Here is a 26,827-nt window from a genome sequence, read left to right on the forward strand (position 1 = left end):
ACACCAAACACCAAAGTGCGTCTTGGAAACTATTTTTCACTTTGCAGCCTGGGATAACATTCTTAATATCTCCAATAATCTCTCTGACCCTTACATCAGATAACAGAACATCAACAGTGTGATATAAAGTTTTACATGTTTGAATGAGGATTTTTTTTTTAACCACCACAGATCATGTTGTCAGAACCCTTATTGTGTTTATTAACTCTTTAAGCTTTTACAGAAGTGAATTCATTCATTAATTGATTCATTCATTGTTGGTTCATTCATCCATTCATCTTCAGAAGCGTCCTTATCCTTGGCCAGAACATCATGGTGTCCATTCAGTCATTAGTACGAGTTATTTGCTGTTGCTTCTAATTTTTCAGTGCTGCATCACTTGGGGATTTTTGCTGTGTAATCCTGGACCTGCCGTGTAAAACTACATAGTGGAGTTAGTGGTGCAGGTCATATCACGACTTTGATATATATCCAAATTACTCTTGAATTATCCTTGTAGTTTATAACCATTATTGTGTTGGTGTTTCATCAAGTTTAAACTCGTACATGTGCGATAAAATGCACCTGAGCTAATTATTTACATGAAACACGGTTTGCAATTTGGCTCAGTGTTAATTACATTATGGACTAATTTAATGATTGATTTATATTATCATAACCAGCCGCTCTAAGTAATTAAAGAGTATTCATGATTGGAGTTAAATTAAGCATGAATCAAGGGTTGCTTAGTCCTGTGAATCATCCACATATACAGTATTGTTATCTCTGGAAATAGAGCTGCGTTGAGAAAAGAGAAAAAAGATTTCAAAGCTAGTCATTATGTTTTCTGGTAACTCTGCAGGCTTCTACTTCTTAAACAGTGTTCCTAGGGTCAGACTCACATTTTAAGGTTTTATTATTATTATTATTATTATTATTATTATTATTATTATTATTATTATTGTTATTAATTATTATTATTATTATTATTATTATTATTATTATTATTATATGATTTAATATTAAAATTCACTATACAGCCATGCAGAGCACTTTTCTATCACAGCTGCACATCAGTAGTCTTTGCTTCAATCCAAGTAATGTCAATACTATAGATATAAAATATGCTTGTTAGGGTGACACCATTTTTTGTGAATAAGTTGACTCTTTTACGTGAACCTCTGGAGCTCGTGTGCATTTCTAAAGAGCAGAAACATATTTCACTGAAAATTCATATCATAGTGTTCTGTATTCATGGTTCTCTAAAGTCCATCATCACATACTACAGTGCAGCTATGGCCGAAGTGCAGGCAGTGAGTTTTGTATATATCTGAATTTATTTGAGCACATCACAATGATTAAGAGTCAATTTTAAGGGTCAGGAGACCGACTTCACTGCTGTTGGTTATAGTGATGTATGTAGTGTATTGTGGAGGTAAGACAGAAATCAGGATAAAAAGACAACAGTTGTATTATCCCAGGAATATTCACTGTATTTGCAAAGCAAATATGCAACACTTTGATGTAGAGGTTTGCTTAAAAACTGGCAAGAAGCTGTTCTAGGGATAAAATACTGTGACAAAGAAATTTTAATGACTAGAAATTCTCTGACTTAGACATTTATTAATTAATATTTCTCCTCTTCTATGTAGCTTCTTTTTTGTATAGTAGCCCCTTTTGTGCAAAGGATGACTGAACAAATTATGAATTAAGATTTAATCAGTCTGATAATAAATAGTGTAGGGTATAAGTTAAAGTTATCTTACCTGAGAGGGGAAAATGACCGCATTATTGAAATATTATCGCATTAATGCATTAATAATGAAAACTAAATTACACAGCTGTAGGTTTTACAGAACAAAAGTCAACACAGTCAATGAATCAGAGTATCAGTTGAGAGAGAATGGGTATTGTTTCCTTACTCAATTTAAGTTACTGTCACTTGAAAAAGAGAAAAGTAAATATATTGCTTATATGGGATTTAAAAATAAGGACTTGTTTAAAAAAAAAAAATAGGAGAAGAAAAATGACCTTAAACTGTATGTCAGAAAATTATTACTCAGGTAAAGAGGTGACGTCATTTAAAAATATTAAATTAAAAATATTGCTCGACTAAAATAACGACGACTTAGAAAATACATTTAAAAAATAAAAAATAAAAAAGTACTGTTACATTAACTATAATGGCTCAAGCAAAAGTACAGACACCTAAAAAATAATGAATACTTTTCATAATACTTGTAATTACTTGAGGAAAGGTTTAAACATATAGTATATTGACAAAAATCCCTTATGAATTACGCAAGGTGAGATTTAGTCTATGTTTAGGAGAATACCGTCGGTGATGGTGACTGTGACATTCATAAGATCTGAATGACTTAATGCTAGTAAACGGTAACAGAAGTTGGGCACACGGCATATATTAGTGATAATTAACGTAGCTTTAACATAAACCCTTGTGTATTAGGAAATAACTCATGTTTTCTCATCATGTTTTTTTCAGTGCACAATGTAAGAAAAGCATTGATTTATGAACATTGGAGTGACTTAGGGGGAAACTTCATCAAGTGTGAAATCGAAGATTCTTCTTAGAGAATGAAATGAGCGTAAGATCCAGTGAGTAAAAACATGGTGAAATAAACGGACAAATACAGTAACAGGAAGACGTAGTGGGTAGCACAAAGCTAAATGCAATAAAATAAAAATATCTTTTTGTTTTTAACATATTTACTGGTGTAAAAATAAAAGTTCACCGACTTCGACTCTACAGAATTTAATTCAAACGCCATTCGTTCATTTCAGTTCAGTAATTGTTCAGGATCGATCTTAGTCAGGGTCACAATGTTATCCAGAATATATGCCCTTAAATAAGATCCCTGGATGTGACAATTAAAAAAGTTACTCCAGCAAATAAAGCGTGTTACTAGACACCTCTGAGATCTGAAAGCCACCATGTTTTGTGAAGACAGGAAACTCTAATTACAGCTTGTCAGTGGTTTCTAATCTAGCAAAGAGGGAGAATTACAGATGCTGTTATAACTGTGAGGTTTCTTAACACATCAGGGATTTCTCGCTTCACATTAGGTGATGGTGATGCATAAAAATGGTGTTAGATGAAACCCTGTTACCCCTGAGAGTGTAGGATTTAAAGAAAAGTAGTCACTGGCTCATTTCAATGAAAGTTCATTTGAGCTGTGATCCTATGAACCCTACTGCTAAACAACAAACAAAATGACCTTAAGGCATGTCTCACATTTAAGTGAGACATGCCTGTCTTCATGCCCACATGCACAAATCTCACACAGCTCTCTGAACAGCGTGCATGTCTGAGGTCTGAATACCGATGAGCACAATATTGTCATTAAACCCTCTCTACACGTGCTTAACCTAACTCTGATTATGTATGTTTTCCACCATGAAAAGTAGGTGTACCCATGACAATCAAACCCTTATGTTATTCTTCCCCAAACTGTTGCTACAAATTTGAAAGCACACACTTGTCTAGAAAATCTCTGTATGCTGTAACCTTACAAAGCCCCTGAGCTCCATGAAGACATGGTGTGTTCATGTTGGCGTGGAAGAACTTGAGTGTCCTGCACAGAGCCCTGACTCTGACTCAACCCCACTGAACACCTTTGGGATGAACTGGAACACAGACTGAACCCCAGACCTCCTCAATCTTACATCATCAGTGTCTGATCTCACTAATGCTCCTGTAGCTGAATGATCACTAATCCCCACAGACACACTCCAACATCAGTGTCTGATCTCACTAATGCTCCTGTAGCTGAATGATCACTAATCCCCACAGACACACTCCTACATCAGTGTCTGATCTCACTAATGCTCCTATAGCTGAATGATCACTAATCCCCACAACACACACTCCAACATCAGTGTCTGATCTCACTAATGCTCCTGTAGCTGAATGATCACTAATCCCCACAGACACGCTACAACATCAGTGTCTGATCTCATTAATGCTCCTGTAGCTGAATGATCACTAATCCCCACAGACACGCTACAACATCAGTGTCTGATCTTACTAACGCTCCTGTAGCTGAATGATCACTAATCCCCACAGACACACTCCAACATCAGTGTCTGATCTCACTAATGCTCCTGTAGCTGAATGATCACTAATCCCCACAGACACACTCCAACATCAGTGTCTGATCTTACTAACGCTCCTGTAGCTGAATGATCACTAATCCCCACAGACACACTCCAACATCAGTGTCTGATCTCACTAATGCTCCTGTAGCTGAATGATCACTAATCCCCACAGACACACTCCAACATCAGTGTCTGATCTCACTAATGCTCCTGTAGCTGAATGATCACTAATCCCCACAGACACACTCCAACATCAGTGTCTGATCTCACTAATGCTCCTGTAGCTGAATGATCACTAATCCCCACAGACACGCTACAACATCAGTGTCTGATCTCATTAATGCTCCTGTAGCTGAATGATCACTAATCCCCACAGACACGCTACAACATCAGTGTCTGATCTTACTAACGCTCCTGTAGCTGAATGATCACTAATCCCCACAGACACACTCCAACATCAGTGTCTGATCTCACTAATGCTCCTGTAGCTGAATGATCACTAATCCCCACAGACACACTCCAACATCAGTGTCTGATCTTACTAACGCTCCTGTAGCTGAATGATCACTAATCCCCACAGACACACTCCAACATCAGTGTCTGATCTCACTAATGCTCCTGTAGCTGAATGATCACTAATCCCCACAGACACACTCCAACATCAGTGTCTGATCTCACTAATGCTCCTGTAGCTGAATGATCACTAATCCCCACAGACACACTCCAACATCAGTGTCTGATCTCACTAATGCTCCTGTAGCTGAATGATCACTAATCCCCACAGACACGCTCCAACATCTAGTGGAAAGACTTCACAAAAGAGTGGAGAGCATTATAACAGCAAATACAGAGGGAATAAACAGATAGTAATTCAGCTGTGTGTAGATCTAATGAAATCTAATGTAGGTGCCAGAACAGACCTTCACCACCTGGTATTGGGATTAGTCAAGCAGTGCTGGAGTTACATATGCAGAAGCTACAGGAAGTCAGTGAAGAAACTGTCGCAGAGTCTGAGCAGAAAGAGTGATGTCTGAATGAAGGCAGGAGACAAAGGGTTGAGTGTCATTCGCATAGCAGTGGTTTGAAAACCCATGTAAAGATACGACTTCACCAGCAGAACAAGTATAAAGGGAGAACAGAAGAAGACCAAGTACTGAGCCTTGTGGGACACTAGGAGTGATTCTATGTACAGCAGGTGTAGATGTGGCTCACAATTTGTGCCTCAGCATCAGTTACAGCAAAAGAAATCCTAATCACTCGTTAAAAGTGCACCACATGAACGTTCTCTAGTGTTTACTACTCCAAATCACATTCCCTGCCTGGATGATGAAGCGACCGGTGCTTTTTTTTATGACAGAGGCTGGATGCACTCCATGAATTGTAATGTAATGAGTCGCCCTGGACAACCGTGACTTGCTTCCACTGGGCAGCCCAGCCAATTATCCACAAACTCCTGTCTGATCCTTCACATGTGGCACCGACACCACGGTGTCTCACCCTGCTTTAGTCCTGCTCGAAGACCTAATTAATCAGATATCAGGCTTCATAGCTAGACACATGTGGTGTCAAGAGTAGGGGTGAAAGGAATATCTACCATCTACAGAAATCCTGAAATGCTCTCTGTTGTGTTTGGTGTATATTCTGCTTTTTCTTGCTGCATTTCATTACACTTACTGTACTATGGCTCCCTTAGGAGGATGCTTCATGCACAACAATAACTACATATGAAAAAACTCTTCTCTTCCTTGTCCTCATATTGCTAAAATTCCAGAGTGGGTAGATTTGAGATAAACAAAAAAATAAATGACAAAAAAGGAAAACAAATCACATCCAGTGGAGACATCTTAGGGGAGACATTAGGTGGATTGCGTTTTGGGGAAAACAACAATCACATGCTCTGCCACTGCTTTTTTATATTCCTCTGTGCTTGTTGCCAAAATTGGGGGAAAACTACAAACTAATCAAAATCATTGTATAGTACTTTTTTTTAAAATAGTGTATGTGGTAAGTGTGTGTGTGCCCTGCGATGGGTTGGCACTCCGTCCAGGGTGTATCCTGCCTTGATGCCCGATGACGTCTGAGATAGGCACAGGCTCCCCGTGACCCGAGGTAGTTCGGATAAGCGGTAGAAGATGAATGAATGAATGAATGAATATACGTGGTAAAATGCGGTCTCTAATGGGTATGAACATGGGTCAAGGGTTGGAATGGGGTAGGTGGGAATCAAGGAGTAAAAAACAAATCATTCAAATATACTAAAATAAACTTAATGGCCAGATGTAGATCCTTGGGATGGACATTCCATGAGCATAGGCAATGTGTGGGGGTTGGTTTTTAAAAAAAGAGTAAAAAAAATTCAAATATTAAACCTGGTCAAATAAATGTAATGTAAATATTGGATATAATATTTCTATAATATTATAAATATAACATATTGTGTATAAATTCAGATAATCTAATCAAATTCAAATAAAAAATTCTAAAAAAAAAAAAGGAATTTTTTTCAACTTCCTTTCAACTTCCCACCCATATTCGTGAAGCCTCACCCCCAATCTTTCCATCAGCCTGTGAAGTAGACGATCATTTTTTCAAAGAGAATTTCTTCACAACATTATAGACTTCTCCTAAGGCAAAGGACTAAATCATTATTTTTTATATCATTCATTTCTAATATTATCATGCTCTACATAACGTTCAGGAAATTTGTTAGTAAGTAAGATATTTCAAATGAATCTATTGCACCTCGCTTGCTTATTCTTTCTTTATGCACCTGCTGACATGCAGAGTGTGGAGACACAGCGACTTGTCAGCTGAGGCATGTGATTTCTCAAAGTGTGTGTTCATGGATGCATGCATGTGTGGATACACACATATAAATAGAATTGAGAAGAATCTTGAAATAGTCGGCAGTGTAAAAAAAAAGGCAAAAGTTGAACAGGTTTATAGGTTTATTTAGAATAATAGGTGATAACTGATAAGAACGAGGGATAGTGTGTTGATAGATAGATAGATAGATAGTGGGTATGTTCTCTTTGTTTATTGAACAGTAATTTATTGGTTCATCACGGTTATAGCTATAACTGATTTTTGGTTGTGAGCAAGAAATGTTCACTTGTAATGTAAAAGTGTGTGTGATCACGGCACAGCCTGATTTACCAAGCCTAATTGCTTCAAAAATAAAATTAGCTTCTCTCTGGCATTACGGACACAGTGTTTTCCTGACCTCGTGTGGAACCATGACAGGGCAGGATACACAACAGAAATATCTGTCATATACCTCCTATAAAATCCTGTTTTTTTTTTCTTCTCAAAAGATGATCTTAAAATTCCATCACTGCAACAGTCACACCGCTGCACATCACTGCAGCGATCACACCGTGCACTTCTGTCAGCCAAAAGCAGTAATCTGAGGATACAGTAGGCACAGACTTGCACCAAACCGGACAGTTGAAGATTGGGAAAAAAAAGCAATCTTCATTTCTCAGGGATTTTCAGTGAGCTGATTTCTTAAAGAGTTCCTATTAAAGTGACCAGTGAGTGCATAATTCCACTCTCTTAAGCAACAATTTTAAAGCCGTATGTCTTCAGTCGCTATACTATAAAGGTGTCAGTAAATGGTCCTGCTACAGGTTGCCATAGTGACGTTTTATTGAGCCAATAGCATTCCAAATCAGTTTTCTTGTTGCGGCTAAAACGAAACACGCTGGAGGGAGATTTGGTGTTTGTGTATAAAATTCTGCAGTGTTTATCTGCATCATATCATACGAGATGAAGCAGAAGCAGTGTGTGCTCTACTGTCTTCACTCTCATTGGTACTCGCTGCACTGAGATGCTCCATATTTGCAAAAGGTTCAACTTTTTTCAGCATGTGCGTCAACCGGATCCTGCTCATTGCAGGAGGCTAGAATTAGCCCTTTATGTAATGCTGCTTAAAATCCTTTAGCTGTCCAGTATATAGTATAGTATAGGTTTAATAAACATTTATATGTTTATTATACCAATGATATATATCGCTATAATATTGTAAATCATAATAAAATGTTTGATGTTAGGTGATTAGTCAGATGACTTCTCCTTTTACTTCCACACAAATGCACACACCAGGCTCAAGAGGAAAGCATGTCTTACTGCTGAGTGGAGTCGAGGGCAGCATCACATGACCCGTGTGTCCAAAGGTGCCATAAATGAGCCTCCTGTGTAATCCAATCTCACAAATTAGCCTGTCAGTTAATGGGGATTAAAAACCCCCACTGGAGACTGAGAATGGAACAACTTGCTATTGCCTTGCCGTAGCAACCGTTAAAAAAAGATCGGGGAGAAAAAAAAGACAGAGAGAGGTTCATGTTCTGTTCATTTAATGCTTGTGTGCTCACACCTCTTTCCAGTAAAGCAGAGGCAATTAGATCTTCGCTTTAACAGCCTTTCTTCTTATTAAAATTACACAAGCCTAAAACCATATGGCAGATCAAAATGAATTCACTAATCCCACACCCATGACTGATATAATCAGAAGCAGCTCATACCCTTACACACGTTTAGGTTTTGTCTACTTCCCTAACTTTGTGCACATAGCAAACAATACTGTAAGACTCTCTCCTTGACTTGACCTTGACTCTCTACTTGTCTGCTTGGTTGTTCTCTTACAAGATGGAGCTCTTCCTTCACAAGGGGAAGATGAGGAAGCTTTGAAAAATACAAGCTTTGAAATGAGGATGAGGAAGCTTTGAAAAACTTTTCGAAGTAAAGTTGCAAACAACACACATAGACTAGTGCTACAAAGTGTAGATGTAGATGTATGGACATGTCATGTTATATATAATAGACATTAATGTCCATTTTCAGTAGATCATGGAGGACAGTAAATGATTTACCAGTGCAGTGACAGGGCATGTATTTCCACACACTCTATGGCAAAAAGTATGTGGAAGCCTGAGCATCACATATCACATATGTGGTTCTTCCACACACTGTCAAAAACCCTTCAGTGAACTACGAGACTCAGACACTGTTCCAGCATGACAATGTCCCTGTACACAAAGCTCATGAGCTCCATGATGACATGGTGTGTTAATGTTGGAGTGGAAGAACTGGAGTGTCCTGCACAGAGCCCTGAATCTGACTCAACCCCACTGAACACCTTTGTGATGAACTGGAACACAGACTGAACCCCAGACCTCCTCAATCTTACATCATCAGTGTCTGATCTCACTAATGCTCCTGTAGCTGAATGATCACTAATCCCCACAGACACACTCCAACATCAGTGTCTGATCTCACTAATGCTCCTGTAGCTGAATGATCACTAATCCCCACAGACACACTCCAACATCAGTGTCTGATCTCACTAATGCTCCTGTAGCTGAATGATCACTAATCCCCACAGACACACTCCAACATCAGTGTCTGATCTCACTAATGCTCCTGTAGCTGAATGATCACTAATCCCCACAGACACACTCCAACTTCAGTGTCTGATCTCACTAATGCTCCTGTAGCTGAATGATCACTAATCCCCACAGACACACTCCAACGTCAGTGTCTGATCTCACTAATGCTCCTGTAGCTGAATGATCACTAATCCCCACAGACACACTCCAACGTCAGTGTCTGATCTCACTAATGCTCCTGTAACTGAATGATCACTAATCCCCACAGACACACTCCAACACCAGTGTCTGATCTCACTAATGCTCCTGTAGCTGAATGATCACTAATCCCCACAGATGCACTCCAACATCAGTGTCTGATCTCACTAATGCTCCTGTATCTTAATGATCACTAATCCCCTGATCGTGTCTTTTGTTCTAGAGAGGCAAAGTTGAATCCTCATTATGAACGACTTTCGTTAACTTGAGCATATGGAAACATTTTACTGAGATAGGGCCAGAGGTGCTCATCCTCAAGCTCTACAGTGCAGTCTAATGATGGCTAATCCATCTCCTCTTAGTTTTACTGATTTTAAATTAAACATCCTTTTCTAGGCCGTAAAAGAACCGAGCTTCGAATGGAAATAAAATATTACATATATATTCTATATACCTTCATGCTAATGGTTAAGTTAACTATGAATTTCATCCTGTTACCTTCCTGAATACAAGAAGTATAAGCTTAGTATAACACACTGTTCATAGTATGTCATCAAATCGAGTGAATGTCATTTAGCCTTGTTAATGTTCTTCAATGTTATCTAGTGTCTTAATTAAAAAAAAGAATTAAAACCGTACTGAAAATGAATTAAAACATAATCATAATCAATTTTAGTCAAAACAAAACTCACTTTAAATAGGAGCCAAGTATCTAGTTTAACTTCATGTTTAACAAATAGGGTGTTTGGGTTTATGAGTGTTTAGTGCTGTGGAGATAATTGCCTAATAGTTATATCAGTCACAGGCGTTAATTAAAAACTGTCTAGTCAACTGCCATATCTGGGGTTGTCCGTGCCAGAAAGCGAGAGCGCTCCAAGCCAGAGAGTAAAAATAGAAATCTGTACTGACACTTCACATCGCACCTACTTCCTTCCTGTCAGAGAACAAGCGCCTGCTGTAGTGTTCGGAGCACACTTTAGATACTTCCGGCCCTTCCAGTTGTGTAAGGTGAAATGTAGCACACTGGTTAGGACAAAGAGTTATTCTTAATGAGGGCCAGATATTCTTCACTTTGAAATTTATTTATTTATTTATTTGTTTGTTTGTTTGTTTTTGGGCTGTTTCATTTTAATTTCTTTATTAGTAATCATTTACGAAAGTATTTTATTTCAAATAAAAAATGATAAAATATAAAAATAAATACAATTATTTATTAAATTGTTTCAAGATGTGTGATGGAATAATGCAATAACGGTAATACAATTACAATTCACACCCCAGTGTAGTATTCAGTCCCTGCAGGATTTTGAGAGGATTTTTTGCAAACTCAGAAATTAAACTCTGTGATATTCAGAGGAGATAAAGGTCCAAGACATTCAGCCACATCTGTCTTTCATTCACGTGTGGAACATGAGAACGGCTCTCATAGAAAGACGGTACAGATGTGTCTTTACTGCTAGGAGTTTTAAAGAAGAATCCTTCGCTTGAAGTTGAAGTAGATTTCGAAAAATATGAAAAAAAGCACCAAAATCTTAATAAAACTAAAATAACCTGAATCACTGGATGAGAATCATCTGATTATATTGATGAGTCTGATTCATTAAGAACTTCATTAGTTCTACCTCATTTCTACCCAAACTAGGGATGTTGAATTACAAACAAAAACATGTGGGTGAAAACAGTCAGCTGTTTTTAATGTGTTTATAGAGGAAATGTTAGAAATGCACGATTATGAAGGGTTTTTTTCTTTTTTTTGCACAATTTTCTTTTGTCACAATTTGCAATTCTGTGAATGTGATTTTAATTAATTGGCTAAAATAGCATCTGATATCAAGTATCAGGGTTGGGGTCAATATCAGAAAAAAAGGTGGTTGATCAGATATAAGAGAGAATAAGATAACAAATGACTAGAATTTGATTATTGATATTTATTTTCAACTGATCAAACACATAACAAAACAAATAACATCATAGACAAATATTGCGTGAGTAAATGAGAGTGTGTGTGTGCCCTGCGATGGGTTGGCACTCCGTCCAGGGTGTATCCTGCCTTGATGCCCGATGACGCCTGAGATAGGCACAGGCTCCCCGTGACCCGAGGTAGTTCGGATAAGCGGTAGAAGATGAGTGAATGAATCATAGACAAATATATACAAAAGCGTTTACAGTTTTTTTTTACATTGGTGTTTAGTGATTTTTGTGTAAAAGCTGTGGTTTTGTACAGCATGCTTTGAGTCTCGTATATTTTCTTGGATCGTTTGAAATCATTTTAAAGCTTAGTAGTTTTTTAATAAAACAATATCAGATGATTATTAAATAGCAGATAATAAAAAAAGTGGTATTGCATAATCTTGATTATTTATTAGCTACTCTAATGATGTAAGCACAGTTTTATATTGTCTTCTTTGAAAATGTGAAATTGCACACAAAAGTTCCCAAAAAAATGAAAAAAGAAAATAAAAAAATGAATGCTAAGTTCGATGTGAATATCCTAACAAAAATACGTTTCGAAAGGTTGAAATGATTTAACTGGATTTATTAAGTCCATTTACATTGGCTTTGGTCTTGTTGAGCAGAAAGTAGAAGATACACAGACAAGTCATCCGTCGCTGCACAGAACATATTGGCGAATGGTACCGTTAGCTTTCCCGGAACACTCGGCTGTTTTTTTTTTCAGTTTTAAGTCGTTTTATAAAAGAAGAGCATGTGCAATGTGTTGGCAGAGACTGCACCATGCTGTTTTCCAGAGCGATGAGCGGTGGCCTTGAACAGGTTGATGGATGAGAACAAAGGGAAAAGCTGCCAGCGCTGATTCCGTTTCTGGCCTTTTACTGAGCTTAGTCAATATGCTACAGTGGAACTAACACTTTTTATTTTTTCATTCGTTCTTTATTCAGCCAGGAAAGTTCTTCCAGGGTGTCCTGGTCAAGACGGTAGAGCAAACAGTTTTACGTAAAAGAAGATTTCGACACATTAAAGCATACACAATACACTAAGAAGCAACAAAATAGAAACGAGATAAAGGCCATAACACATTTCACCTCAGGACAAGAACTGTGTAAAACAGCAGCATGTTTAATTCAGGGCAGTTTGTAAAAGAGCTTGAAATGTGTTTAATGATGGGAGTGTTTCTAAGGTAATGGTATTTTGCAACTCATCCCATACCCCTGAGAGAGGGCAGAAAAAGAGAATAAAGCACTGAATGCACTCTAGGAACATCTCAGTAAACTCAGGCAGTAGCTCTAACACTATAACTGTTAGTGTGAGAAGATTTTACAATTTATATACAATACTGTGGTGCACTGGTTACAAAGTATAATGGAATAAATCAACGTGATGTACAAAATCCAATCGAAGAATAAATAGGAAGTTCACATCTCCATCAACGAATACAGAGAAAAATGTGACTAAGACACATTGCTTTCTGGCCCTAAATGGAAGACGTTTTTTTACATAGAAAATAAAGCCCATTTTTTTCGTATAAAAAAATAATAATAACAACAATAATAATAATAATAATAATAATAATAATAATAACAACAATAATAATAATAATACTAATTATTATTATTGTTATTGTTGTTATTATTTATTATTATTATTATTATTATTATTATTATTATTATTATTATTATAAAACACTACTATAACTAATAACATACAAACAAAGAAAACACAATTTATGCATCTTATTTGTTTGTCCAGGTTTCCTTTTAGGGAGGTAAAAAACCTTAGTAAAAGTATTTTCATCTGAATTATTTGATCAATATAATTATTATTAAGAATAACAACAAATATAAGAATTATTGTAAATAAATGATAGATAAATAATCCTCTGATAACACAACACACATCTTTCTCACACAGAATATATTTGGCTTAACTCAGCTTTGAATAAGTGATTCCTTCAAGAAATGACAGAAAAATATAATAATTTAAGTTTAAACCAATGAACTGGAGCATGTTACTCAGGACGCAAACTTGTTTTTGTGTGTGTGGTTTTAGTTTTTATTGAAACACTTAAGAATAAAAGTGGTCAGAATACAGAGAGGTTGAATGAAGATAGATTAAAAAAAGGATGTGTAGCATTGTTTAGAAAAATTCACAAATTCAAATGATTCTTGGACTTTTTTTTTTTATTATTCATTTATTATTTATATTTTTGTTTTAATTTCACTTACTGTACGACTTTGTAGATAAGCAACACTGTAGAAAAAAATTCAGAAAAAAAAGTACATGTACATCTACTTAACATCATGTACATCATAGTCTCGAACTGCAGTATTCATATCGATGCTGTAATATCTTTGTCTGGATCTGTACAAAGAAACATTGTTCAACAGGCAAAAATTAAAGCTAAATATGTGTCTTTGGAGATTGTTGTAAGTATTTAAAATGGGCTTTAAATTCCCACAAATTTATCCCACTTTTCAATTGTAATCTGTGACTGAATACAGTGTCGATCGGTTCAAACCGGACACGGAGCTTAAAGGAATTCACACTGAGACATACGATGCCTTTCTGAACTATATCCATAATTAATGCGGCCATTGCGAGAAAAAAAAAAGAGCAATTAAAGCCGGATCAGAAATAGGCTACGTGTATTCTGAACCATCATAGGAGAGGACCGCAGACATAAAGCAAGAAGAAAGAGAAGGATTCATGATTGATTGGTATGAATGATTTGAACAGCTAATGGGTGCTGGGTGGAATTTTAGGGACATTGATTGAAACATCACACTGGCATTAGGTGCAACAGGATCAGGGCCGCGTGAAGAAGAGAAAGGAAAAGAGAAAGGTTTAATCAAAAGACAGTTACGGAAGACTTGATGGCTGCCAAGTTGCAGAGGCTCAGGAAATAAATGACAGACCATCATCATTACTGAGGGCGATTATGGCTGCAGCTTTGCTAATGTTACATAGAACAGTGTGCTACCATATAAATAAGGCTCCTTAGTATTAACCCTTATGTTCCCTTTGGGTTGCAGTGACCCAGTTTAAGATTTTTTTTCTCTCTTTTTTTTTTTTTTTTTTTTTAAACAAAAGTGGAACAAGATTTAATGAGCTTGGTTCAATTTGTATAATGAAGAGCTTTTTGCAGAGACAATGCTAAGGTCATTTTGACCTCTAAGTAACAAGGTGAAATAAAAGTATTACTTAACTTTTACACACACACACACACACACACACACACACACACACACACACACACACACACACACCACCACCACCACCACCACCACCACCACCACCACCACTGTATTATAGCTGACCCTATACTCTGACTATAACTATGGAGTCAGAATATGGGAAGAAAGAATTTCACTGTGCTGTAATTTAGATGTGACAAAATAAATAAAGGCTTCAGATCTGGTATTAACATCTGTCTGGATTAAACACAAGTGCCGTTAAACACATATCCGTTGTGAACACATCTGTCACTGTCGCTCATGTCTCCGGAAGTCACAGATCACTGAAAACAAATGATCTCCTGCCAATTTGTAATACGTGAACATATAGCATTAGGTGGTGTTTTGTCCAGGATGCTTTTTCACTTCTACTACAAATGTTATATAGTCATTCGTGTCCCAGACCAGCTCTGAAGGTGGTATTAGTGAATGGATCACAGGACACATGTGAATATCAGAAGCAAACAGGGCCTGATTATCATTCATTATCACTCTCAATCCCCATATCCTGTTTCCTTATAGTGTAAATATGAACTTACACACATGTAAAAAGCCCTTTAACACTTATAGTTTAGAATAAACAATGTAAATAATCAGTACAAAAAAACACAGATGGTTGTTAACCTGCACAAATCAGGCTATTTTGATAAAAATACATAAGTAGTTAAAATACAAAAAAAAAACAGCTGGAAACTGACCAAGGCTTGGACCCATGAACACACTACACAGCTGTGCTGATGTGGCTTGAATTTGTCCACATTTTGTTGTGTTAGAATCTGGAAATAAAATGAATTTAATTGGGATTATACTGTTATTCAGGAATCTGCATAAAATTTGATATTGCTGTTCTTCGGCTGCTCCATGTTCATGGGCACCACAGCAGATCATCCCTTTCCACATATGTGATTATGGCACAGGTTTAATGGCAAATTCTCTTCCCGAAGCAACCCTCTCATTTTATCCAGGCTTTGGACCGGCATTGGATGTTAACCCCTCGGTGGATGGGTTGGTTCCATGCCTAGGAGTCCTGCCACTCGACCACCAGGAAACACTTAATATTGAAGTTGTGGAAAAGATCAGAATAGTTTGCAAAAATGTATAAAAAACAAAAAACAAAAATACTAAATCTATAAATTAGTTCTGCTATAACCAGCCATCAAAAGTTACATTACTGAGTAAATGGAGCATCCCTGAGTGTAACTAAATATTAAATCTGTTGCTATTTGATATTTAATATAAATATACTTGATTCTGGAAAACCACAAAAGCAAAGCACCACGAAGAGCAAGGAAAAAATACTGAGATTTAAAATATAATACAATAATAAAACAAAACAAATGAAGCGATTGTTTTTCTGTAATGTTTATTGCCTCATATAGTTGACGAACTATCATCTACATAAATTTATGATCCACATTATATCAGATTTTATGACCCTCCAGCCCTGAGCCTTTACTTGTTTTTTTTTCTTTCCAATTGCTAGCAGTGGAAGCTTTTGAGACAGCAGGTGCATGTTACAGGATGTCATCACCTGTACTTACTCTTCGTTCTTGCCAAGTTCCCTCCTGCCACATTCATAGATCTGAGCTGAACTGTGCAGTCAAGGTGACTCCATCCACCAGCCTGAACTCACTGCAACTAAATAACAAAGAAATGGCGATCATACCACTATTCATCTCCAAGGCTCTGGCTATTCAGTGACCTGATACTGTCTCATATTTTTCTTGTTTGGAGGTGTGTGTTGTTTTTCTAATCGGAATTGAAGTTACAATAATAGTTTTTTTTTTGTTTAGCTCACTGTGAGATTTATGTTGTGTATGCCTAACTGTACATAATAAAATGTTATATAACATAAGACTTTTAGTGTTACAGCTCCACCTCTATGATCCTTGTGAGGATCTTCCATTGATGAGATCATATGTGTAGTTATTTAATGCTACAAGATGACGTTATTACTATTTTATAATATTATATACTTCTATCATCCTTGTGGGAACATTCGGTCCCTACCAAGACACACACACACACACACAAACACACACACACACACACACACAAACACAAACACTCAAACACACACAAACACATACACGAAAACACATACACGCACATACACACACACACAAACACACTCAAAAACACACTCAATTCGGTCCCTACCAAGACATAAACATCTCACACACACACACACACACACACACACACACACACACACACACACACACACACAAACACACACACACACAAACACAAACACTCAAACACACACAAACACACTCAAATACACACTCAAACACACAAACACACACACGAAAACACACACACGCACATACACACACACACAAACACACTCAAAAACACACTCAATTCGGTCCCTACCAAGACATAAACATCTCTCTCACACACACACACTCATACAAACACACACACACTCAAACACATATACAAACACACACACACAAACACACACATAAACACACACACACACTCACACACACACTCAAACACACTAAAACACACACAAACACACTTAAATACACACTCAAACACACACACGAAAACACACACACGCACATACACACACCCACAAACACACACACACAAACACACTCAAAAACACACTCAATTCGGGCCCTACCAAGACATAAACATCACACACACACACACAAACATACAAACACACACACACACACACACACACACACACACAAAAACACACTCAAAAACACACTCAAATACACACACAAACACACACACAAAAACACACACACACACTCACACAGAGAGAGAGTTTTAGAACAAATGAACATCTGCAGCATAGATTTTTTTCTGTGATTCTTATCACTGATATTGTGCTTTTGCATCTGTCCTGTACTTATGTACAGCTGTAAGAAAAAAAATGAGAAAGAGAATTGTGAAATATATTTTACAAAAGTTTTGCATTGTAGCTTCAAGGTTAGGGGTTTGAATCCCATCTCGAAACATACGTGTGTGGTGTTCTCCCTGAGCTTTGAAGGTTTCCTCAGAATACTTTGGTTTCCTCCTCAGTCCAAAGAAATGCGTTAGAGGCTGATTGACATCTCTAAGTTGTCCGGCGTGTGTGTGTGATTTTGCCCTGTGTTGAGTTGGTATCCCATTCTGCCCTGTGTTGAGTTGGTACCCCATCCTGCCCTGTGTTGAGTTGGTATCCCATTCTGCCCTGTGTTGAGTTGGTACCCCATTCTGCCCTGTGTTGAGTTGGTACCCCATCCTGCCCTGTGTTGAGTTGGTACCCCATCAATTCAGATTTATTCAGTTATCATTATTAAATGTAAGTGTCTAACTTTGGTAGACTTTTGTCTTTGTAAAGCTTTGTTACTTCAAGACTTTTGGCTCAGTGCATAGTGTCGGGTGTTCGATCTAATCTTCTTCACATATATGACACTTGTAGAAACACAGAAGAAATCCCATTTATGAGAAGATCTTTAAGGTCTGTTGTGTTTCTGTGGCTGAATTACAGTGTTCAAACCAAGGGACTTTGTCTTCTTCTGTTTGATTTACTTTTTGACTCATCAGCATTCTCTTTTTCTTTTGCATTTGCACTGTTAACCCTGAAAAGCATCAGTTCACCTACAGCTTCTGCTGCAGTCAACACTTTTTGCACAGAGACAAATTTCTAATCAGCCTTACATAACTGATACTTTTTTCGTCCATGCCCTTCTAAATATTTGTAGGATATGTATAAAAAAACATGATATACTATTTTTGAAGGATTATTACCAGCCTCCAGAGTGTACAAACAATACATGAAGAAGTATTTACCAGCGTAAAGACTTTATGAAAGCATTGTCCACTTAACATTTATGGACAGGATACAGCAGGTAACTGTTGTTCTTTAGTAAGCAGCAATCAAGAACAGTCAGTCGATTTATAAGCAAATTTAATCTTGATAGAAGGAGCATAATATACGTGTAGCTGCTTCTAGTACCATCGTAGTGATCGTTATTAGTTACAGAATTAAACATGATCACAGGATAACGACTAAAAGAAAAAACTACTGTGAAGACAGAAATGACCGAAATAATTTAATTATATTACTGTAACATTCTTCATTATAACTTGTGCTGTTTAATGTGTTCATTTTTCTTCATGATGTTTGCTGATCTGATGATCACATGACCATATAATATAATTTTACCAGCCAAATCTATTGTGACACAATTTTAATGACAAAAAATTGGTTACGTGTCCATTTATAAATTACAATCTCCTGTCAGTTTATTTAACTGGTGTAAACCTTTGTCTTAGTGCCATTGCAAAATGGCAATAATCTCTTTAAACTTCTCTGTGTTGCGATTTGTGTATCTTTGGATACCTCCATTGAGGACTTTTCATTCCCGAGCTTCTGCATTGAGGCAGCTGATGTACGTTGTTTTCCAAGGTCAACACTGTGCTGTGAACTGTGCTCATTGGCCTGTGGCTATTCAATTTGTTGTAGGGAGAAGGAGCTGATGAAAAGAAAATGGCTCGGGGGGTTGCAAACTCTACAGTTCACAGAAAGTGGCCTAGACATGTTCTGTTTCTCTCAGTTCGCCACCATAGCAATCGTTCTTGGGTTAAAAGAGAAAAGCAAATATGGTGTGAATGAAGCCAAATGTGTGTATAAAGGATTAAAAGTTTGCGAAATGTTTAAAAAGAAGATGCAGTGTGATTACTTTGATATGATTCACACAGGAGAAGTGTAATGAAGACAGATGAGATCATCCGGCACTAACAGTGAGAGTACACGGCGTGCTGTTTTAGACATTTTCGGTAACAGGAACAGTCTTTTGTTAGACTTTGAAACTTTTGAATTATTTATTACAAGAGATGTTATGGCTCCTTGCCACATATTTACACTGTATTTTTATTCTTTATTATATTCCTTCAGCTCTAAATTGTGTCACTTGTAAATTTGGAGCAATTTGCATGACTCATTCCATATGCAAATATACAAAGATTTGTTACGTTTAAATTCAACCATTTGCTTGTTTGAGTCCAAGTTCGATATACAATACACTTAGTCTAACAAAAACATGGTTTAAAACGATAAACCCAAATAGAATCAATAGTAAATTACATTTCATTCCAAGTTTTTTAGCAACAGGATTCTCCTAAAATTAAAGAAATAAATGAATTAATCAAAAAAGGTTTGGCAACATTTCCAGCTTCACTTATTGTGCAAAATGTTCCCTTATTAATAATTTTCACTTATTGCAAAAAGCCTTCAAAATATAGAACAAAATATAGTCATTAATCTAATATCACTTGCTTCATATATGGAGCCCAATGTGTACTTATATAGAAAGAAGAACCCAATGAGATTAGATTATTATTATTATTCATTCATTCATCTTCTACCGCTTATCCGAACTACCTCGGGTCACGGGGAGCCTGTGCCTATCTCAGGCGTCATCGGGCATCAAGGCAGGATTCACCCTGGACGGAGTGCCAACCCATCGCAGGGCACACACACACACTCTCATTCACTCACGCAATCACACACTAGGGACAATTTTCCAGAGATGCCAATCAACCTACCATGCATGTCTTTGGACCGGGGGAGGAAACCGGAGTACCCGGAGGAAACCCCCGAGGCACGGGGAGAACATGCAAACTCCACACACACAAGGTGGAGGCGGGAATCGAACCCCGACCCTGGAGGTGTGAGGCGAACGTGCTAACCACTAAGCCACCGTGCCCCCCTATTATTATTATTATTATTATTATTATTATTATTATTATTATTATTATTATTATTATTATTATTATTATACACGTTTAGAGAAGTATAGACTTAGTATTAATAGACTTTTTATGAGTTATGAGAATTGTATCTTATTGATAACAGCAAGACTCCATCCTCTAAAAATATCTAAAAAAAAATCTCATTCCTAAACACATAGTTTCAAAACATCTCACAGTGTTTTCTACATAAAAAAAAAGATAAAACCTTGGGTAAAAAGACCATAAAGGTAAAAACACATTCCCTGAATAATAGATGCATTTTAATATTAAAGCTTAATTCTACACAGTACAATTTCTTGGGAAAGGTAGAACCAAATATCAAATTACGGTGTTAAAAGAACAACAATTTGATTTACTTGCCTGATCTAGATCTTGTTTATCAGTTTTCCAAAGTTCATGAGCCAGTGTCTATCTACGGCAGAACTGAAACTAAAGGAGAAAAAAACAATCATTTAAATTGGATTTACGGAAATAATCAGTTTATTAAATTTAAACTAGAGTAAAACTAGAGTGTAAGAAATGTTAAGCAGAGTTTGTGGCAGACAGGAACCAACTACAGCTTTTATATTCAGTACGTTTTCATCATTCCTTTTCTTTCTTAAAGACATAATCTCTCTCTCTCTCTCTCTCTCTCTCTCTCTCTCACACACACACACACACACACAAACACACACACACACACACACACTCACTCTCTCACTCATTTTTTGTAACTGCTTTAGACCCGGTAAGGGTCCCGCCGGAGCGTGTCTCAAAATCACTGGATGTGAGACTGAACTACAGACTGCCAGTATGTTACAGGGCAAAACACATAAACACATTCACAGAATTATCTACCCTAGGGTCATTTTTATCATAGCCAAAACACTAACTAGCAATGTTTTGAAGGGAGTTTTGAGCAAAAACCAGAGATTCCTGCAGAAACCCACATGTGCAGATAGCAAGTTAGCATTGAGTGGTATAGTGCAAGGAAAGAAATAAATGAGGCAGGATCTCCAATAACAATGCAGTGCAAACGGTATAATATATGAGTAGACATGAATAGAGTGATATGATTGAATGGTATTCATGACACTGCAGTACAACTGAATGAAGGATGAAGCTAAAAGAAGGTACAAATGGAGCGGTAAATACGTAGACATGGATCCAATGGCATGAATGAATGGCATTCAAACACACTGCAGTATAGATTAACATATGGTACAAGTAGAAGTATAGAGGTTCAGGGTTTAGTGGCATCGTGAAGGGAGACTGACAGCTGAGAAGGTAAAGGTGTTCCTGGTGTGATAGCTGAGACTCCTTAATGGGGGAGAAGTCACTGATGATGGTTCTCAACTGTCCCTGATGGTAGTGGTGATGTGTTGGATAGTTCCCACCGCACTCACGAGGGCCTTCTGGTTAGACCCTGAGCATCTCCTCGATCACTCAGAGATGCAGTTTGTCATCACGCTCTCAATGGTAGATAGATCGTCTTTCCTCAATCTCCTCAGGGAGTAAATACACTGTAGCACATTGTTGCTCAAATATAAAGAACAGATCTATTGGTGGACATTCTGTGTTCTTGTGTTCTGAGATTTTATTTGCTGTGTCACAGACTGATGGTTGAGCAGATGCTTATGCAGATGTCTACATTTGACTAGCAATAAAACCAAAACCAAGCCACACACACATACATAACAAGTCTCATTTTAGCTTAAGTTATAAAGTGCTTCACAATCTACCAAGGGCGTAAGTTTGAGTTTGACATTGGTGGGGACATAATTTATTTGACATTGTTGGGGACATAATTTATGTGAAATTGGTGGGGACAACATTCCCCGTATTTTTCTGCATAAAACTGTTGTCATAAGAATACTTTCTTACTCACATACCGGTAACCTGCATAATCACGTTGCATATTGCTTCATACAACGGAATATAGCTGCAGCCTCCGACCTCAACACATTAGCGAGAAAGACAAAGCCAATCAAACAGCGACGTGAGTTAGAGAGGCAGGACTCAAAAAAGGCAAAGGCTAATCCTTTTAGAGAGGTGAGTTACAGAGGGATTCATTGCAGGGGGTGTAGATCTGTTAAACGTTTGTGTTCTACAAGTTGCGCTATTTTTTACAGAACGCCGTTGTAAAATATTTTTTAACTTATATAATGATTCCTGGATAAATGTTAAATGACATAAGTAAAAAAAGCACAAGACACAGACGGACATCAGTGTAAATATATATATATATATATATATATATATATATATATATATATATATATATATATATATATATATATATATATATATATAGGCTTCACAATTATTGCTAGGGACAATTGAGTGTTCCCTGGATATTGATAGGGACATGTCCCTACCGTCCCTACCCAAATCGATGCCCTTGCAATCTATAATATGAAACGTTCTTTGCTTCTGTGTACTAACCAGATTCCCAAGTCTCAGTAATCAGAAATAATGGAAATCACCAAATGTCTCGATTAATCAGTCAAAATTTAGCAATGAAAAGTATCCTGAGGATTTTACACCCTATATATAAATGGACTTTCTAATAAAGTAAAGGTGAAGGTAATATTGCCATTGTTTACAATGTGTGGCATCTCTCAGACAGTAATAAGGACATTTAAACATAGCACTCATGAAAGGATCTTAAATTAAGAAAGAACTAAGAATTAAAAAAAGAGTGCGCTGTAAAATATATACAAGCTTACACATGCATGTAGTGTCTTGATATTCTGATTGCATTCACATTTGTATAAAGGCAGGTCCAAATAAAATCAACTTTTGCCTGAAAATCATTTCTTATTTAGTCAATAATAATTATTATAGCCACATCCTAAAATGGTGTGTGTGTGTGTGTGTGTGTGTGTGTGTGTGTGTGTGTGTGTGTACAAAAACCATTGGCACCTCCCTACATATGGAATATGTAATCTAGACACGTCCTCAGAAATACAGAGGACGACTTCATTTTCTCCACTGAGACAGAGACAAAGCCTGTCACTTGCATGAGGTGCAAAAATATAACACTCCCCTCAGAGCAGAGCCCAAAATTCAACATATTTGAGAATGAAACCGGATTCGCTTGGGTATCGGGTTGGTGTTATTTTAAGGTGAATAATTTGTTTCCCATAACTGAACGAAAGTACAAAAAGAAATAGATGAATTAGGAGGTGTTACATATTTGGGTTGGCAAAGACAAATGAGAAGAAGGTGCAATAAAATTTAGAGTGCAGTTAAGTTCACCTCTGGTGTTTAATGTGTAATTACAACAACAACAAAAAAACATCTTTGTGAATGAGTGAAATTCAGATTAGTTTCATACAGCTGAGAAATTTTGATAAGAATTGCGAAGCTTGCGGCATTTCTTCTTATTCTTATTCTTACTTCATTATTAAGTGACAGTGTACAGACTAAGATTGCGTGTGCAGTTGTGATGTGTGTGTGATCATAGATTAGGTATATAGATTATACTGTATATACAGTAGATCACAAAACTAGTTTTTTTTTTCCAAAACGTATGTAAATATACACTACTGACTATTAATAATAATAATAATAATAATAATAATAAACTTTATTTTGTATAGCGCCTTTAAAAGTAGCGCTTCTCAAAGCGCTTGTCATAAAAGATGAAATTAAAAGATACACATAACATTACAGATACTAAAGCTAACCATACAAAAATAAAAGCCAATAAATAACAAACAAAGAAATCACATAAAAGCTACCCTAAAAAGTACTACTGACTTTACAGTAAGAGTACTTGATTAAGAATATCTCAATTAATACTTACTTAAATATAAACTAATGACGAGTTACATAATTTCACTAAATAATTAAACTCCATTAAACCTGCTCTATTAGAAAGAATATGAATTTATTTCATTCATTTTTTATTTGCATTATTCTCCATTCATTTCTGGTTTTAAATGTTAATGGATAATATGTATTGCTTTAGCAGATGCCGTTATTGTATTATTTTCACCCTTGTTTGTAAAGGAGCAAAGATCCAGGCCTGATCCTCCCAGAGCATGTGCTAGTACTACAGTTTAATTGGAAAAGAAATGGATGGAGAACGATAAAAAAATAGGTTGAATTGAAACGATTGGTGGTTATTACTATTATTGCATCTTTCTATGTTTGATAAATTCTGGAAGTATTCACAATATGTTTGTGGATAATGTTTGTGCACACAGCTGTACTGCTTATAGAGTGAGTTTACCGCTACATGTTAATTAATCCGTTATCTAACAAACACTTAGTGACGTGCTTAAGGTGCTTTTCCATGCATAAATTCATGACTCATGTCATAGTTAAGGTTAGCTCTTCATTAGCTGGTGATTAGTACATGTCATAACTCATTATTTAAGCAAGTGCAGGATTATTAATGTATTATTAGTGTGAAGTGATTTTTACATTAGACAATTTTTTAAGATTTGACCTTTACCAACCTCTCTCTCTCTCTCTCTCTCTCTCTCTCTCTCTCTCTCTCTCTCTCTCTCTCTCTCTCTCTCTCTCTCTCTCTCTCTCTCTCTCTCTCTCTCTCTCTCTATTCTCTCTCTCTCTCTCTCTCTCTCTCTCTCTCTCTCTCTCTCTCTCTCTCTCTCTCTCTCTTCCTAGGATGATTAAGAAACAAAAGCAGAAGACCTTTACACAAGTTCTGCTGCTCATCTGCATGCTAACACTCTTTCTATCACCGATACACATCGCAGGACATAAAGGTGAGTGTAAATTTAGTTATTTAAACTTTCCAAGTCAAACATTATCGAAATGAAAGTCCACAGAACAAAATGTACTGATTTGAATAATGTCCTGGTCATATACTGTACTGTAATATATATTTTTTCCAAGTCAGACTTGTTTTTGTACATAAACATAAACCTAAAACTCTTAGCTTGAAAATCTGAAATACTATTGATTGAAAATCATTAGCTTCAGCACATTGTTATTTTCTGCTCCTGTTACACTGCACTCCAGAGACATTACTCAGAGATTTACTGTACTATAAATAATCTCATTTAATTTTCACAATCAATATGATTGAGGTTAATCACCACACTAGTAAATCTAGTTAGCATCACAGTTGTCTTTTCAGCCTTATAATCTAAGGACCTGCATGCTATAGCAACTCCTAATAGATGTGTTAGAGTAATGCATGCTGTGTATCAATCATTGCAAGCAACTGAGACCAATTACATATTAAATTCTAACATACTTATTGTTAGCCAGCAGACTTCTTTATCTGACTTTTCTTCTCCAGTAGATTGGTATAAAATGCAGAAATGTGTTGTGGATGTGCAGAAATGACTAGCTGAATAATTACATGCTATGACATGCGACTCTGATGACAGCAAATTGCTTACAGGAATAGTCCAACCTGTAGCATGCCTACAGAGGGCGGAATAAGGCATTAACTAAATCAGTATACTATTTTAATTACTACTGGGAATTTTCAGTTTCTGAATAGTATTATAATGATCTTACATTGTCCCTAAAGTTATTTAAAATGGGTAGAAGTAATTATTTGTTCATTAGCAAATATATCAGGGTTTAAATGCTTCAGTGTCTAGATTATTATTATTATTATTATTGTTATTGTTATTATTATTATTATTATTATTATTATTATTATTATTATTATTATTATTATTATTATAGTTGTTGTTATTATTTATTTATTTATTTATTTATTTATTGCTTAATTAGCATGATTGTTAAGAAAATACACAATATGTTGCAAATACTGGAATCATAGTCACAAAGAATAGCTTTTATTTATTTATTTATGTTTGTTTGTTTGTTTGTTTGTTTGTTTATTTTTCTGTACTGTCCCTGAAGTTGAACAGTGTACGGATAAGAGGATGACGTATCTGAATGCAAATCGTGAAATGTGTTTGTAAAAATAGATTATAGCATTTTAAAACAAACCCTTCCTCCTCTGAGAACTGAGAGCAGCACAGAAAGTATCCCATTGTGCCACACAACAATATGGCAATGTGACACCAACTTACCTTGACGAATAGTTCAGTGGCTCAGTGCATGTGCAGCCGCTAGGTAGCTTTTGGCCCAATTAGGGACCCGCGCATTCAGGAAACTGGCAGCGGCTTTGGCTTGCTCGTCCTCAAGATGCTCATCATCTTAGCGGGGATTGGAATCAAATTAGCTTGCAAGGGTTCAATTTCCATCTGATAATTT

The 26,827-nt window shown here is 36.5% G+C and overlaps 1 protein-coding gene across 3 annotated transcripts in view; it reads left to right on the forward strand.

Annotated features, from left to right (window-relative positions):
- LOC132859231 (chemokine-like protein TAFA-2) overlaps positions 1-26,827 on the forward strand; it is a 45,042-nt gene that overhangs the window by 259 nt on the left and 17,956 nt on the right. For all 3 annotated transcript variants that reach the window (XM_060889902.1, XM_060889904.1, XM_060889903.1), the window contains exon 2: positions 25,253-25,353. In XM_060889902.1, coding sequence (XP_060745885.1) covers positions 25,254-25,353 — 100 coding nt within the window. In that variant the 5' untranslated portion in view covers position 25,253. The remainder of the gene's footprint in view (positions 1-25,252; positions 25,354-26,827) is intronic.

Source organism: Tachysurus vachellii, chromosome 16, assembly GCF_030014155.1.
Source record: "Tachysurus vachellii isolate PV-2020 chromosome 16, HZAU_Pvac_v1, whole genome shotgun sequence".
Classification (NCBI taxonomy): Eukaryota; Metazoa; Chordata; class Actinopteri; order Siluriformes; family Bagridae; genus Tachysurus; species Tachysurus vachellii.